The sequence below is a fragment of the Neolamprologus brichardi genome, chromosome 23 (genome assembly GCF_056152115.1).
Source record: "Neolamprologus brichardi isolate AB-2024 chromosome 23, ASM5615211v1, whole genome shotgun sequence".
Lineage (NCBI taxonomy): Eukaryota > Metazoa > Chordata > Actinopteri > Cichliformes > Cichlidae > Neolamprologus > Neolamprologus brichardi.
Window position 1 is genome coordinate 19,589,635 of NC_142125.1, and position 18,608 is coordinate 19,608,242.

The following is an 18,608-nucleotide window of genomic DNA, read 5'->3' on the forward strand; positions in this document are numbered from 1 at the left end:
AAGAAATGACGGAAAAGCCACTCTTGAGTCATACGGTTCTTCTGCACCTGAAAGAGCAACAGGGACAACATGTTGTAACCCTGGAAAGAAGCCTAAGACACCGAAGCAGGTCATGCTTGAGCATGTCTGAGGAGCACACAGCAAAACCAAGAGTCTCAAACTTCACTAAACATACAATCATACAATAGTAACAGTGGTCACCCATTGTCCTGTACCGCAACAAGTCACCATATCAACAAAATTCAGTGACGCAAATGTCCTAGTGGCCAACCACAAAATGTGGAACCATGCCAATTCAATGATCTTCACAAGTGTGACTCAGCGCACACAAAGCACAGTTACTGCCATCACCCAGGCAGCAAGTGGACCAGGAGCAGCATCAGGAGTCGCCAACATCTCCTAAACTCTAAAGATTGTAGTACAAAAACACTCACCTCACTACAAAGCTGTAACTAAAGCCCACTTTAGTTCGGCTGAAGGTCTCCCTGATGAAACCACAAGACCATAACTATCAAATGATCTCAAACTACTCTCAGAATTTCCAACAAAATTCAGTATCACTGGTTTAACTTTGAGCAAATCTCAACCCAAGACACCTAAAAACAATTAAACTAACTTCACTTACCCAGCCCTCAGTGGTGTACCAGGCTTAAAAACTGAACTTGTGAGCTGTAGTTTATTGTGAAACTCTGAAGTTTACCTCCACCCAAGATAGCCAAACGCAATAAACTAAAACGACAACACAAAAAACACAAACAACTGCTTCAGTGGAGATCAAATGAACCTCAAATAAACTTCTCACCAAAAGAGTCCAAAACAACCTGGACGAGCCCCCAGTTATGTTATAACCTTGATCAAAAGCACCATCAGAAATTTAGGACTGATACTAAAGTTTACAGAAATGTTGGTTTAATTCTGAACTACTCAATAACCTCAGTAAAAATGACAACCTAGAGAGTCTGAAGGCAACAAACAGTCAGGACAATGAAAACGACTCGAAGCTTCAACCTGATTCAAAAGCTGTGGTTGGAGAGAGCTGTAAACATTTTTTCTCTGCTAAATTTTACACTTTTTAAAAATTTATGATTGTATTTTTACTTAGTTTAAAATGTATCTTATAATTATTAACCTACTTTTTGTGTTTTTTGGAGGGGGGGGGGGGGCATCTTTAACAAATTTAAACTAAACTTATTTGTTCAAATTCAGTTAAATAAATTTGATAAATGTAATGTCATTTAAACCACATTTATTCCTGATTTTTCCTTCTTCTGAAAACGGAATATCTTTTCTATATTAGGAATCATCCTCTGATTTTATGTAGCCTTTGCTCAAATGAAGCAAAAATATTGAAATACACAAATTCTTTAAAAATAATTTTATTGCTTATTTTCCTTAATTAAAAAGAATATCTAATTAATTTGCACTGGATTTTAAGAGCCATCCTCTGATTTCATGATTTGACGAGTTTACAGAGAAATAATCTTCATTAATGTCCACTTCACAGTTCTTCAAAGAGGCTGGTGTTCTCTGCTGTTTCTAAATGCATCAGTCAGATGTAAAAAAAGGTGTAAAACAAGAAGCCTGCACTAAGTGCATGTGACTCTTATGAGTTTAAAAGGTCTGAACGAGGCTCAGTCAGATCATAAAGTGAATTGTTTATCATTTTAACCTGCTGAAGATTTGAGGACAGAAACATGGTGACTAAAGGCAGCACTTTAAATAAATGCCTGGGCAGTCACAATATGTCTATTTGCTTTCAACACAAAACGAACACGATTTTTATCCTGAAACCAGAAATCAATCACCAGAAAATCTTTAATATCATGAGGTAGATGGTTGCTGCTTTCTTTTCTTTCACTTTAATAGCAAAGGGACGTTTAAAGCTGATTTCTGAGCCTTTGTCCACTTTTATTTTCAACATGTGAGACTCCAGTTAGAATGAAGATGATGCTTTTTTTTCTTTTTCGCTTCAGATTGTTGTGGTGATCAAAAAATGACGTCAGGGTGCCATCTACTGGCTGAACATTGGAACTACAGAAGCTATCTGCTCTCTCACCTCAAGATAAGATAAGAGAATAGAAAAAGAATAAAGGTAAGAGAATAGGATAAGATAAAATAGAATAACATACTATACAACAAGAATAAAATACTATATACAATACAATAAAGTATTATACTATACTGTACAAAACAGAATGAAATGCTTTGTTATAGTAGGAAAAATTGCACTTGGTAATATTGCACATCAGTGAGGCAGTTACAATTGTGTATGGCATGTGTGTGGTCATCTGCTGAGACCATATTGTAGAGTCTGACAGCAGTTGGAGGAAAGACCTGAGAAATCTCTCCGTCCCACATCGTGGGTGCCGCAGCCTGCCACTGAAGGAGCTGCTCAGTGCTGTCAGTCTCCTGTATGGGGTGGGAGATGTTGTCCAACAGGGATGACAGCTTAGCCACCATTCTCCTGTCACTCACCACCTCCACTGGGTCCAGAGGGCATCCTAGAACAGAACTGGCCCTCCGGATCAGCCTGTTCAGTCTCTTCCTGTCCCCGGCAGAGATGCTGCCGCGCTAGCAGACCACACCGTAAAAGATGGCTGAGGCCACCAGAGAGTCATAGAAGGTCTTAAGGAGTGGGCCCTTCACTCCAAAAGACCTGAGTTTCCACAGCAGGTACAGTCTGCTCTGCCCTTTCCTGTAGAGAACATCTGAATTGTGAGTCCAGTCCAGTTTATTGTTGAGATGAACACCAAGGTATCTGTAGCTGTCCACAGCCTAATGTAAATCACTTTAATCTTAATGTTATTGAGACTTCTGTTTAAGACTTTTTCCCACTGAGCAAGACGCCACACTGTATGTATACCATGATGCATATACTTTGGCTTTTTGACAAACTTCCCATATGTGAATCTACAGCTGAGCCGCTCTGTCTTTACTTAAATGACTGTGAGCAATGAAGCAGGTTTAATTTAACTAACAACAATGCGGTGCGCATAGACGCACACGTTTCAGCATTGATGGTGCCTTTCCAGATGTGCAACCTGCCAGTTCCATAAGCACTGATGCACCTTCATATAGAGATGTAGGCTTTGAACTAAGTGTTAATAACAAGCCTAATGATGCAATCCTCTTCAGTCCAAAGTGTGTCTAAACATTCGATTTGTTTTCTATGTTCTAATGTGAACAACATATGGGTTTGTGAGCTTTCTAGATCCTTTCATTCTGTTTATACATTCATTTTACACGGTCACAGTTCAGTTTCCCTCAACCCAAGCACTTCAGAACATTATGGAGAATGTAAGAGTCAGTAGTGAGGGCTGTGCAACCTTTCTCCATCATGTCTTCCTCTTCTTTCACTGCACTCACTGTTACCAGCAGTTGGGTGTCACTGCTTCAGCCTTGATCACATTAACCACACACTGCCTAGATTATCTTAAAAACTCAACATCACAGCTTGTCTCTTATGTTTTCAGGTCCAAATGCTCCTTCAGTTTCCAAAATCAAACACTGAGAGGCAAAACCTGTCCAGGCTCATTCAGCTCGAATGAAATGATCGATGTGGTCATTCTCCCCGGTGTTACAATAAAGTTTAACATCAAGGTATCCATGAGAAAGATGATTTAGGAGGTCTAGCTGATTAAGATCACAACGTTTCTATTTATTTTCTATTCTGACTGAACCATTTCTTTAAAAAACAAACAAACAAAGTTGTACAGTTCTGCTATCATTTTGGACAGAAACAGACTGAAAACTAAGTATCAGTGACTTTTGACAGATGACAGTGTGCTAGATGTGGAGCTGTGATTATGCTAATCTCTTTTTTAATAAAGGAAACACTGTAAATTTGATTATTTGTTTTATTATCACATTAAGAAGAGTTTATCTACAAGCCGACAGCAACAAACACATTCCAGCTTTAATCGAGCTAAATGTGTAATTAATTAGAGTATATGCAGATGATGCAATGATTTAAAGGGCTGATTCCCTTTGAAACTTTGATTATAAATTATGACTTTATTCATAAAGGAAGTGAAAGCTTATTACAAAAGGAGTGTCTGGAAGTGGTATAATCAGATATGAGGAATGTCTGATACTGTAATACTGAAAACAGACATACAAAAGAGCTAAATAACGAGAAAAATTAGGTTTTAAAACAAGTGGGAGCACAGACACCAGTTTAAGTAACAATATTCAGATTTGAGAGAAAGAAAAACATTCTGAAGTGTACGAACCTGTTTGTTCTCCACATAAAAAGACTGTGCTTCCTGTGAACTCCAGTTTTACAAACAATTGACGGACCTGCTTCTGTTATTGGAAAAAAAAAAACTTGTGGTCTTCTACATGTGCCATATGTTTGTGGACACAGCTGGTAGTGAGGAGATTTAAAGTAATCTGATTGTTGTGTAGATAAAGCACGATTTCAAACTGCCCCACAGCCCTCAGATGCTGACATGAGCAGCACGTTAATACCCGACATATAGCAGACGTGTCCACATACTTTGGGCCATTCATAGCTGTGCACAAAGAGTAAGTAGTATCATGTGGAGAACAAGCAGACGCCAAAGAAGAAGAGAAACAAGAGTGTGTGCTCTGTGTTTGGCAAGTGAGGAGTGAACGTATCGAGTGCATTTGCAGCTGCTCATCTGAAGCTGCTTCAGTCTCTCTCAGAGAAGTTTTCCTTTTCTTTGGTTTTTGGCACACGGTCGCTTTGACGCTGAGCTCAGAGTACGCAGCAGTGCTTCTTCTTCTTCTTGCCACTCGGCCCATTTTTGTCTTTGCTCTCAGACATTTTCTTCTTGCGGACCTCCCTCATGAGGTCAAAGAACACCTGCAGACAGATTACATGGATTAACTGTTGGTCAGAGCCTTGTCTCAAAGGTCAGAGCTCTTTGTTTTGTTTCTTTTGTTCTCTACCTTGTCCACATTGGCTCTCGTCTTGGCTGAGGTCTCCACGTATTGGACGCCCCACTCGCTTGCCTTTGCCGTGGCCTCTTCAGCAGAAACCTGCCGCCGATCCTCCAGATCTGACTTGTTCCCCACCAGAAGGAGAGGGATGGCCTCCTCTTCTTTCACCCGCAGGATCTGCTCCCTGAAAATACAAGAGAGATTTTCAAAGTACAGGTCACTCTACATTAATGGTCCTCAAAGTTTCTTTGAGACAAGACTATTAAATATTGATGCCCTCATTAGTCTGTTAAAGTAAATATTCTCATTTTATCAGTGGTAGAAAATGAAGCGGCAGTTCTTAGAATGTCAACAAGAGGCTGGGTCCAACAGTGAGTCAATCTCCACTAGAAATGTGCAGTAACGCATTACAAGTAGCACGTTACTTAATCGAATTACTTTTTTCAAGTAACGAGTAATGTAAAAGCTTACTATTGCAAAAAGTAATTAGATTACTGTTACTTTCCTGTAAGCATGCTGTGTTACTGCGTTACTAAACTGTCGTGATTTTGTTTGTGAGAGTGTCTCATGACAATGACGTAAGCGCGTGCAACGCCCATGGCAGTGAAAAATTAAACTTCAAATGGTAAATGGACTGATTCTTATATAGCGTGTCAAAGCGCTCTATACAACATGCCTCATTCACCCAATCACACCCATTCTCACAAGCACTTGATCTACACTTAGTGCTTTCTAACAACATTCATACACATTCATACTCCGATGGATGCATCGGAGAGCAAGTTGGGGTTAGTATCTTGCCCAAGGATACTTGACATGCAGACTGGAGGAGCCAGGGATCGAACCACCGACCTTCCGATCAGTAGGTAACCTGCTCTACCTCCTGAGCTACAGCCACCCAAATCTGAGCAAGCATGTAGCAAGCCGCCACGGGAATGTGAAAAATCGCAAACCCCTGGATCCCCCTGCTGACATGACCGCTGCGGCACCAGGCAACCCTCCACCCGCCCCACTCCTGCTAAACAGGTGACAATAGATTTAAGAGCGACAGGACTTAGTATCGCTGAATCTTTCATTTTATTTATTTTTTGCTGTGTTTTACATGCATCTATTTGAAAGAGTGTAAACACAAAACATTATTTTATTTTATATGCTGGAATATGCAGAAAATGGTTTCAAATGTTAAACAAATGCTTAATATTTAAAAGTTGCATATAATTTAATTTTTGCTTGAAGCAATGTGCATAAAGTTAAAAGATTAAAACAAGTTTTAAAGAGAGGCTTTTTCATTTGATTACATTTTATATGATAGATTATGCAGAAAAAGTAGAATTGGGCTGAAAGGTCTGTTGCTTTATTACGTATTCAGGTTGTGTATCATGTGTTTGAAAAGTAACTAAGTAACTCATTACTTTTGAAAATAAGTAATCAGTTAAGTTACGGGATTACTGTTTTGGAGTCGTAATAAGTAATTAGTAACTAGTTATTTTTTTCAAGTAACTTGACCAACACTGATCTCCACAGATTCCCACGTTAAAATGTCTGAATTTACAACAGAAATAAACATGTTTACAGCATTCTCCAAAAAAAGCAAACAAAACAAACACTTTTCGTTCTCTAATTTTCCGTCACAACAGCTGTACAGCAGTGATTTCCTCTTTTTTATGACTCACCTGTTTAAACTTGGATCACGACTTAAAGTTTGCCTTTCTAGTTTTTACTGAAAGCTGTCAGCAGTTCTTTACTGTAGCTGCTCGCTGTCTGCTGCGCTTGATCTAAAGTCCAGCCTTTATGGGAAGGAATGGGAGGAATCTGTTGACTTAAAAGCGATCTGTGTGTGGTTCTTTTGAGTTTAACAGCTCAGTTTTCGTGTCAACATGTAAATGTGAATGATTTTTTTTTTCCCAGGGCTGAATTTTTAAAAATGTTTTAAACAGTCATTTTCACTGCCTGGTTGTGTATTACTGTGGAGATTTTAATCCACATAAGTCAATTAAAATGTACCTCTGCTTGTTAAGAAGACTCAGACACTGACCTGAACTCTGACGTTGCTGTGAATGACTCGTGCTCTGTGATGGAGAAGACGAGCAGGAAGCCCTCGCCACTGCGGAAATAGTTATCCCTGATGGCTGCGTAGTCTTCTTGACCTGCCGTGTCCAAAATGTCAATCTGCACGTCCTCGCCGTCCAGCACCACCTTCTTCCTGTAGCTGTCGGCTTTGGTGGGCTCGTAGTCCTCCACGAACTGCGAGCAAAAACAAGGGTCACGTGACTGGGGAGCAGAAACAGCACAGAGGGAAGGGCTGATGGAAAACGTAGTTCTCGAGTCTCACCTCGTCATACATGAACTGCAGGGTTAGGGCTGACTTCCCTACACCGCCGCTGCCCACCATGATCACCTTGTGGAGAACCAGAGAGCTCTGGTTTTTGTTCTTACCAGAGGCCATGACTCTGGTCTAGGTCAGGTGGCTCACAGCTCTGCTCTTGAGTTCTGACGACCTGTAGAGACCAGCATGAAAGGACATGAAAAGACTCACACATTCATTTTGGGACTTTCAAAAAACCCCACGTTTGGTTTGGCACAGATTTTTATGCTGGATGCCCTTCCTGACACAACCGTCACAGCGCTTTGCGTCTCCTCCTGAACTTGAATTGGGGATCTCTCATGTGTCAGGCAAACTTGTTAACCACGACACTATAAGCCACTATATGATGCGCACCTTCCTAGATATGCAACTACACGCTGACACAGATATAAATGCAATGATGATGTTGGCCACTTGCGCAGGCAGTGTCACAGAATCTACATCGGGTCAATGCAGAAGTATAATTAAGGTGTGACGCAGTCTTGAGATTCTTTACCAGGTGATTCAACTACCACTCACTCCTTAGCAACTCATATGATGACAACAGGATGGGTCAACAACTCATAGCACAACCTGCAAGATGACTCCACTGTAGGGTGAACACCTGGAACTCCCAATCAGCTTTTAGAGCAGATGAAACGTCTCAATGAGATGAAAACCATGTTCAAGAACCTTAAAAAAAAGAAGCCAAGTTGTCTTCAGCACAAATGCCTAAGACTACCAGGAACCTACTATTTCTAAGACCTGGACACGGTGCTTGAATAATTATTTTGGCAAATATTGGGATCATGATTTAATATGATTTATCAGGAAAGACTTGGCAAAAAGTCGAAAGAAGAGTATATTTTTAATAAAGGGGATTTCCTGGAATCTTCAAATAAAATTCAGATAAAAAAGAAAATAAGATGACAACGTTTCTATTTATTTAAATAAAATAAAGAAATGAATCACTGTGAAGTTGTGATTTCAACCTATTAAGGATGGGGAATTAATGAAATGTGCGTAAAGTCAAAAATGGCAAAAATGAAGCATTATTGCTTTAATTACGGTCCTGCTCTACATGTGAATGTTTAAGGCTTCTCCACTGTGACCTGCAGACTGTACTGTTATTATACATTTATTACAAAGTCATGAATGTGTAGATATGTTGTTGAAGATTGAGCTTAGTTTTAGTTTATACTGTTCATCTGTTTTATGACAAATTCAGCTTTAACACTTCCTGTTGTCTTTATTTTTTTTAAAGCAGTGGCATAAACCAGCATATTTTACTTCGTTATCATCAGAATCATGTGTCTTACAGTTGCTCCAAGGCAGTAACAGTAACAGACTAAACTATTTAAATAATACAATATGTTACAGATTTTACAGATTTAATAAATAGCACTAATATACACAAATCACTCAATTATAAATATCAAGGATTAACAATGGTGATTATAAATAAATATCAAGAATATTGACAAGAATATTACAGAGTAGAAAAGAGCATGTGCAAAAAGGGTGTAGCTATTGCAGTGTTTACATGTTTGAACATGGAAAGATTTTGAGGTTTTCCCTTTATATGCAGGTTGTTACGCAGTGGTTTCACTGGTCTAGCCCACTTTAGGTCAAATTGGGCTGTTTGTGGACCAGGATCTATGGTTAATTTGCCGCCTCTGCTCTAGAGGATTCAGAAAAATTCAAACACACAGCTGAGTTTTTATGCTTTCCTCTGAGATCCAAAGATAAACTGGTACAGAGTGACGCCGTTTTTCTGTTTCATATCCTTAGAGACGGACAGTCTGTGGTTTAAGTCAGCAGTTTGAAGGCTTTACATGTTAGCTTGCTACAAACATGAGGTGTATATTTTCTCAAGGTTAATTTAATGCTTATCCTCTGTTGGTTTTATACAGAGGATAAGCACAGAGGTGCATTTGCACCTAATTCAGTGAAGACTACAGATTTGGTGTGGCGGGGCGGTAATATTTGAATATTTTGTCATTTAGTTTGTTGTGATTATGGAGCTACGTCTCCTAACAAAGTGTCTTCTAAAAATAAGAACCTTACTGTGAGTAACGAGAGTTTTTCAGGTGCCAAACAAATGAGCAGACAGAGGAAACAACAGGATGCTTTCCATTCTTCAGCTGATTGAGATAATCACATATTTATCTTTCTGAGAGATATTGGCCTTGCTGCGTTCCTCTTGTGCTTCAGTTTACGTTCGAGGCTCTGACACATAGACGATATGGTTTGGTAGCAACGAAGACGTTTCAAGAACTCCTCAATAAGAAAAATCTCCTGGTTTGTTCGTGCTACAGTTTTCACAGACATTTTGAACATCAAGGTCCTCGTCTTCGCTCCCCCTGCGTTTTGATTATGAACTCACCAATCAGACTTTTTCCACTTGCGATTGGATAGAGTTAACTTGGCTGTGGATATCAACTGTAATATTACAAATACATCCAATAATAAAAGTTGCTATTTACTAGTAAAACAATAACTGACAACGGGACCAGGTTACTGACAATGTAAAGATGTATTTGCCTCATTTACTGTCCCCCGGCTGATTCCAGCTCAGTGTGAGAGTCTTCACTGCTGTTATTTACAGTGTTTGTTAAGATCCATTCGCACAAAAAGCAACATTGTGCTTCACTTTGAAGGTGACGGTCACTGGTAGGGTCGAACAGTTAGGCTGCAATTTTATTTTACAGCGAGATTGCTCAGATCCGTGTGATGTAAACTTTGTCATCAGACAGTTAAGTGTAAGGATCCATGCAGAGGTCCTCGTACATGCCTGTTTTTAGTGACTACGTGGACTCATCTATGAAGACCTTACATTAGAATGCACCAACACATCAGCACTGGGCGATGGACTTCAAGCCATTGGGTTTCCAGGTGTCCATGTCAGAAATATCAGAGTATAACAGACTAATCTAAATCGATTGAAATGTAAACTGCTGTTAGTCTGCACCTCATACAGCACATGTGAACCCGGCTTTAAATATGTAGTGTCTATTGTTTCACACACTATCGCTCTTTTTTTGACGCAAAACTCCTGCTCACCAATCAGAAGTGACCCAAGATATCGGCGCATATAGCCGACAACAACATACTCATGGGTTAGTTTTAAGAAATAAAAAATAAAAATCGTTCAGCCCTCACGTCGCTAGATGATATTTCCGGCTTCTCACAAGGCAATCAGTGGTCTCCTTCGCCTGTACTGGTGGCGGCTTGAGTGGACGTGGCTTAACATTGAACAAACGTTCTATTAGACCAGGAATCTCAAACTCATTTTTACAGTAGCCCTTAAGTGTGCCAGCTCAGTGAAACTCCCCTTTTTTGTCAGTTTAAATAAGCTGAAGCACACATTTAATCCCAGAGATATCTTAATTTAAGAAACAAGAAGTGCAATTTCAACAACATGTCTCAGTTTTTCTACATAAAGAAGTGTTGGAATAAATCTGAAATTCTGACATTTAACTGCTTATTTGTAACTTATTTACTCTGGTGGCACATGAATGGCTACAAGGAGGTCTTTATCAGTGGGTAAAGCTGTAAAACTTGTGAAAATACAGGTACAAGTCCAACATTTATGCCCTTCTTCACTTGTTCCAAAAGCTGTTCAGTGGGGCAGATTCTAGCCCTCAGTGCCTTATGTTTGACACCCCTATACAAAGCTCTAGTTCTTACAAAGTCTCTGCTGTTAGCGTGCTTCACACCGTGATAGCTTTGTGGTGTTGTAAACACAGAAAAATTGCAGAACTGAACTCAACAGATCGACTGATTGTCACCGATTCAGGATTGGACAAATAAGTGATCAACATTTGTAATCACTGACAACGTTACATCACCTCTAACATCAGACAGAAAGTAGAGCCCCCTTAAGCACACTGAGGGCTAAAAATCCAGCCCTGAAAGTGTTTGCACTGCTAGAAAGTACTAGGAGGAGAGCAGGGCCAGTTCCTTAGAAGTTGATGGGGAAAGTTCCTGGCGTGGAAAAGGGTCGTTAGCTTCAGGTGTGAGTGATACAGGTCTGTACACCCTGCATGAGTGATAAGTATGGGAGGTATGTGGAAAAACCCTCTCGTCAGTGACCTTTCCAGTTGCTCGACATGCGGGCAGAGATAAGCTGGAGCTGTAAATAAGCTCCGAAATTAGCCATAGATTAATAACACGGCTGGCTGAGCTCAAAGAGGAACTATATGTGCTCCTATCAACACTCAACTTCAGCTTCCTCTCTGCCCTAAACAGCTGGAAACGAGTCTCAACAAGACACTAAACAGACACTTCTGCTCTTCCCGATTTCTGCCCCCGGCCCTCAAACGTCATCTCTGATTGGCCTCGGGCGCGGGCAGGCCTCTTGTCATTGGTCGGTCGCGCTGCCACTCACAGCTGCCCGTAAAGCAGCGACAGATAACGATTTCTGTTCCTCCACAGGGGGAAACTGAGCGAGAATCCGCCGTTAAAACGCTGCCCGCGGGGCAGAGGCGGACCGTGCCGGGGTGAACAGCACGGTCGGACTCCACTCACTCACCTGCTCAGGTGTTTTCCTGCCGTTCACTCAGAAATCCGCTTCACGCACAACTTTTACAAGTTCTCCAGCAGAGTGTGCGCCCCACCTTGTACACGGACTCGGCGAAGATCGTCTGTGTTCGCGAGGACGACCCACTCTTTCAGCTAGTCGCAGGCGGCCGCTCAGCGCACGCGCAAATGTTACCAGGGCGACTGATGTACTACTTTACCCGCTAAACAAACACCAACACATGTTATTAAGCATCTTTGAAGGTTATACGATTTAAATAAAGTCCACAAAATGTCTGCCCCTGTTATTTCTAGCAGAAAATCCCGGAAATAGACACAGAGTGACACCTCCTACCTTTACCGTCTTGTCCTCTACAGGATGTGACGTCACGGAATTCCCTGTCTTTACTGTTACTGAAAGAAAACAAATATTCATTCAGTAATATTTTTATAGGCCACTTTGACACTTCACTTTATTTACTACTATATATATATATATATATATATATATATATATATATATATATATATATATAGTTTTACTTTGATTGATTTTTACATACAAATTTTGAAGCGCTAAATATGGGAATTACATTAAAGCTCTTCCATAAATCTGCTTTAGATCATTTTTAGTTTTTGTTTGTTAATACTTAAATGTCATATATCGTATTTAACTTTTTTCAGTCTTTTTACTGCCTTTGAGCTACTTTACATTTTTATCTTTATTTTTTTTTATTTCATTCATTTTGTTCTGCATACTGTTGACTAAAATTTGTTACCTTTGAACTTGAATAGATGGGAGACAGAAATTTAAAAAGGCAAATAAATATGATGACTGTTTTGTTCCCTTCTTAGATCACTGCAGTGAAGTAACTGTGATCCATACAGGAGGGGAACAAATGATGAAATTAGAATAATTTTAAAAATAAATAAATAAATAAATAAATAGATAAATAAAAACAATCTAGTAATCATGAAGCTGGATAACCTCACATTTCTATCTTCTGGGACCATGTCCATAACTCATGAAAAAAAGCTGCTTTCTTTCAGTTCTCTTCACCTGTGGTGACTTTATTACGGTGGCCCTGAGAGGCCAAACGGACTGCAACTTCAGAAAACAAATTGCAAAAAGAAAAATGCTGCAAAAAGAAAAACACTTGCAAAAATAAAAATGTTGCAAAAAGAAAAATGCTGCAAAAAGAAAATTGCTGCAAAAAAAAAACACTTGCAAAAAGAAAAATGCTGCAAAAAGAAAAACGCGGCAAAAAGAAAAATGCTGCAAAAAGAAAAACGCTGCAAAAGCACACAAAGCCTCCGTTGCGCTGCCCAGGTTGCCTAGCAACCATGATACTAACAGCTGGAAACGTTTTATACAGCTTTGTTTGACAGAAATGAAGGAGAACATATTTTGTACATTTGTTTCTACATGAGCTTTGTGTGATTTGATAAGTATCTGAGGCTGAGACCACAGGACATTAAAACATGATTGTTGGGCTTCATTTCTGTACTGAACAGTCATTTAAGATTAGTTAGTAAATAACAATTAGCTAATGTTGTTCATGAGACTAAAGTCATCTCACTTTGGTAATGTAAATATAATATGGCCAATATTATATTAATCATTATTAGTTATTACAGCAGTGAACATGAACTCTGTGCCAAACACTGAGCTTCAGTAAAGATTCAAGTTGCATTTATTTATATTTCCTATCACCTTAAATCTTCACTTAAAGACAAGTATCTGTGACAGTGTATATATAGATGTATTATATATAAGAGACAAATATTGTTCTTTTAATATGTTGGCATTACTAAATTTGGCTCAATGCTTATATATGTGTGGAAGAAGCAAATGTACGAGCTGTGATAACTGTTTCTGATAGAATGAAGAGTAGACTGATATATTAAATGTTCCTTTATTGGGTGAGAAAATCAGACCATGTCATAACTGCTTTAAGTCATACAGAATAGATATCAGAGCCTTAAACTGGCTGACTTCTGCTAAATGGGTCAAACTGGGCAGAAAGTATACAAACACATAACATCCTTATAGAATATGATGTAACACTATAGATCAACTTACCTCAGAATATATAAAGCATATAAACAATTACAGCAATATGATGCAACAAACACAGCAGTACTACTAATCCAAAATACTCAAAGCTTCATAGAACTGAAACAAACATTTATTTTTAGCTCCATTCTGCTGCTGATACATACTTTAGGTTTCTGAACATTAAACTTGTTGCTGCCTTTCATAGTGTGTAACTTGAAGGCCCTGAGTACTTTCTCCCACACTGAAAACACTGGAATGATAAAATTATTTTATCATTACCTAATAAGACTGACTCAGGACAGACAAATAGTGATTTTAAACTTTCCTAGCAGTCCTTCACAAACAGGGAACAGTCTGTCTATTCTCTCCATCTGTCAGCTGCTGCTGGCTCTTCCTCCTCCTCTTCTTCACACACTGCTGAGTTTGTCCTGGTGGATCATCAGGGGTGCAAAGCCTCACAGATGATGTGCAGCAGTGGGTCCCTCAGTCTGTCCTCACTCTGGACACTTGCAGTTGTCACACATGGAAATCAAATGTGTGATAAGCTGCAGGATTCAAACACAAGTGTAACTTATGAATACATGTTCATACTTTTATTCCACAATCAGAGAGAAAGAAACAGAGAGAGAGTGCAGGACAGACAGACAGGTGACAGTCTCAGGTGTATACACTGCTACAAAACAGCACAAGAGAAGGAGGATTTAGTGTTTGTGTTATTACGAGTGCTAAACAAGAAGAGTTCCCAGATAGTACAGTGGACACATGTGTGACTCCTGTGATTAAAACATCTTTCCTTCAGCTTAACCGTCAGCTCGTTCAAACACACGTTAAAGTCCGTTTGGCTCGACACCACCGAACACAGGCAGCAATATAACATAGCTAACATTAACAGTGCAGTGAATCCCGCTTGTGCCGTGATATTCAGGACTGCAAACCGAGCAGCATCACTGACTTTCAGCCTGTTGTGTTTGTGGATATATAACTGACTTTAATTATCCACAAAATCATCAGATTCTCTGTAAGATTAAGGTCGACTATCGAACGGTGTATAAAGTAAAGACTTTAAAACAAAGTAAACGCTGAAAGTACAAACATCGCTAATGTCACATAACTTTGCCGGCATGTGGCCAACAGTAATGTTTTAATGTTCCTCATTATTAAACATTTGCACATAAATAAGTGACATAATATTCAGAACTTACTTTTGAAAGTTTACTCTTTGGCCGCTCCGCTTCCACTTCTTTGAAGTGTCTCCCAGTCCCAGTGCACTTGTTAGCATGTTTTGGTTCGTGCAACTGGTCCGTCCGGTTATTGTTTCCCCAGAAACATTTCCGTTGTCTTTTTTCCTATTTCCGTTGTTCTTTGTGTGCTTTTGTAGCGTTTTTCTTTTTGCAGCATTTTTCTTTTTGCAGCGTTTTTCTTTTTGCAGCGTTTTTCTTTTTGCAGCATTTTTCTTTTTGCAAGTGTTTTTCTTTTTGCAGCATTTTTCTTTTTGTAAGTGACTTTTTTGGAGTTGCAGTCCGTTTGGCCTCTCAGGGCCACCGTACTTTATATTTTATATTTTCAAAAAAAAAAAAACCAAAAGAAAAAGAAGGAAAGAATGAATCGGTTCTTAAATATCAGTCTCCCAACACCCCCAGACAAATTCGATGTCAAGGTCTTTACAGTGTTGAGTTTGTTTCTAAACCAAAAAAAGAAGAACAATTAGCAGCCCAGACAGGACTAACAATTCTGACTTTTCTGTAAACTAAGAGGACTGTGGCCTGCTTTGCTTCAGGATTTTAGTTTATGCTTATGATACCATCAGACGTCTTCTGCAGAGGAAAAACAGAAAAACAGGAACACAGATTTAAAATCAGTGATCCCGGTTTAAGCAAAAAAAAAGTTCAGTTTCTGAATTTCTCCTAGTGTGTGCCATGGCCCTCTGCTGGACTGTGAAGGTACTGCAATGATCAATTATTGTAAGTAGAAAGCTACTTTCAGCTGCTCCCTGATTCACAAGGGCCACAGTAGGTTTTATGTCGGATGGTCTTCCTGTTTAAGCCCCTTCCAGGGGATTTATGTCTCCTCCCGGCACTGAATCACTACACTATGAGGCCAAAAAATTTAAATCTTAATTCTAACAATATGTTACAAAATAAAACCAACAGGAATATAACGTTTTAAGTCACATCTTTAAAACCTTTATATGATTTAATGCTGCAGCATGAACTTATAGGATCAGATGCAGTTTTATAGGCTGAGCCAAATGATCACCCATCAATCTTCAGGAACAAAGCAGAATCCGGTTGGTTTAATTCTTATGAGACTCTGTAGGACAAAGTCCTTTGGAAGGGTTATTGAAACACATTTTTTCTCTAAAAACTTTCTTTGTTTCTTGGATTAGCTTGGAGACCTGTCCAGGTGTGCTCCATCTTCAGACAGTAACTGCTGAGTTAGACTCCGTTTGGAAAGTAAAGCTGCAGACAAACAATTAGAAAAGCAAAGTGAAAACACATTTTATACATGATGTAGTTTCAGTGTTTGGAACAAAGATGGCGCCATTTCATTACTTTCCTCACCCACGACAAGGAGGCGCGGAGATCAGTGACTTAAGTGCCAACCTTTATTGAACTGGTGCTATATGGAGCTCCTAAGTTAAGTAAAACCTGTTTTTAACCTTTTATTTGATCATATTTATGATATATAAAATATAATACATTTAAGAGTTCGTATTAATTAGAAATTATGATTCATGTGGTCATTACCTGTGAGGATAAAAAGGGAAAAGCAGATTGTGTCTGCTCTTCAGGTTGTTTTGCCTTGTGATAATCACCAGCTGAAAGGTCAAAGGTCACTGAGCCCAGCCTCTCTGCCTATCTCACTAGTGCTGGCTGTAAAGGGGTGTGACGAGCTCATTTGGTTCTCAGTTTTACTAACAAATGTTGTTGTCCGGACTTCCTGCCGTGTCATTAGGACGAGCTGTTGCGGATCATGTTCCATTTGACTACAAAGAGCGAGGCTCTCCGATTATTTGAATGTTCTTTTAGGGCTTATCGAAATGAGCTTGGCTGAAAATGTAACGCTGTGGTTTGAGCTCCCATGGTGCTTCAGGGCGTTTACGTCAAAGTTTATCCACTTGCAATAACCCCAGGTGTTTATTTTAATACATGTGGCAACATTTGTTTGAATTTCCAAAAGTATGTGGTCACATCTTAGTTTGAAACAATAACACATGAAGAATAAAACCAGCCTTTTTCTATATAGCTGAGAGGAAATATCAGGGTAAGTCAACATTTTTCCATCTATGTTGTATTTTGCCTGCTGATCACTGACTCAACTTGAAAATCAACCGTTTTAAAGAAGCTAAAGGACACAAAACAACAAAGTGTCTACAAAGTCACTTTTATGGACCATTAACCTTTAATAAGTTTCTACAGGAGTAAGGCTGTAAAGAAAAGCTTTGATGTACATTAAAAGGTAATCCAGGCTTTATATTACAGCTACAACATATGGTACGACTGAAATGGTGGTATTGCCATACTTTGGGTCACATTTTTCTATCCAGTTGTAAGGTAATGTTATATAAACTGATTACCATATTACATATCTGTGTTATGTTGTCTTTCTGAAGGCTGAGCATTGATTCAAGTTCAGCTTATAACAAACTTCCTTTGGAAAAAGCCAGATTTAAGGATCTTAAAGGATATAAAACAAAAGCAAAGACTATAAATTTCCTTTTATGCACCACAAGTTAGTATGAGAGTATTAAACACAGGCTTCTGCCACGCTTATTAAGATTACAGTTTAATCCAGATATTATGTTTTGCTGGGTCTTGATGTTTTATGTGATTTTTCCTTGTTTTTCCTCTTCCTTGTACTCATCAGGCTGCAAACACCCTCCCCAAAGTTAAAGTGTTTTCCCTGTTTTATTTATTTTAAAGTGTGCTCCTGGATGATTAAACCAAACTGTAGTCGTGTTTTAGCGGAATCTTCTGTGATGTGACATCTTAAAAGTCCACGTGAGCAAAGCACTGCAGGACTACAGGATACATAGACAAATAAACAAAAGCATTACAAGTGGTATTAGAAGAGAGAAAAGGGTAACACCAAAATCCACTGAATGTTCTTACTGTCCACACAACAAGTATTTTACATGTAAACACTTTCATTTTGAGTATTTCCATTTTCTGAGTCCACTACATTGCAGAATGAATATTGCAGCTTTTACTCAATCAGTCGTACTGCACATCGAAACTCTACATGAGCATGCAAAAAAAGTTGTGTTTTATCTCTAAATTTAGCAGTGGAATGTTTTCAGAACTGAAATAATATGACTACATGCAATAAATAACAGTTGATTACAATGGCAATCGTGGCTCAAGAGTTGGGAGTTCGCCTTGTAATCAGAAGGTTGCCGGTTCAAGCCCCGGCTTGGACAGTCTCAGTCGTTGTGTCCTTGGGCAAGACACTTCACCCGTTTCCTCCTGGTGGTGATCAGGGGGCCTGGTGGTGCCAGTGTCCGGCAGCCTCGCCTCTGTCAGTGCGCCCCAGGGTGGCTGTGGCTACAATGTAGCTTGCCATCACCAGTGTGTGAATGACTGGATGTGTAAAGCGCTTTGGGGTTCTTAGGGACTTGGAAAGCGCTATACAAATACAGGCCATTTACCATTTAAAGTAATCAAGAGGTGGTAATCAATAACGAGAAAATTCTCCAAGTAAATAGATCCTTTTTAAGAAATCCAGCTAAATAATCAATTTGAACACTTGTGTTTAAAGTAGTAAATAAATGAGCTGAAC

At 39.2% G+C, this 18,608-nt stretch overlaps 1 protein-coding gene across 1 annotated transcript; it reads right to left on the reverse strand.

The window, feature by feature from the left end:
- Positions 1-3,843: 3,843 nt before the first annotated feature.
- Positions 3,844-11,917, reverse strand: LOC102797569 (ras-related protein ralB-B-like). Its single transcript, XM_006800299.3, has 5 exons — positions 11,784-11,917; positions 7,238-7,403; positions 6,941-7,149; positions 4,915-5,089; positions 3,844-4,828 (listed from the first exon to the last, which is right to left on the reverse strand). Exons 2-5 carry the CDS (start codon positions 7,349-7,351, stop codon positions 4,721-4,723), a joined length of 606 nt encoding a protein of 201 aa, XP_006800362.1. The 5' UTR covers positions 7,352-7,403; positions 11,784-11,917; the 3' UTR covers positions 3,844-4,720.
- Between the last annotated feature and the right edge of the window lie 6,691 nt (positions 11,918-18,608).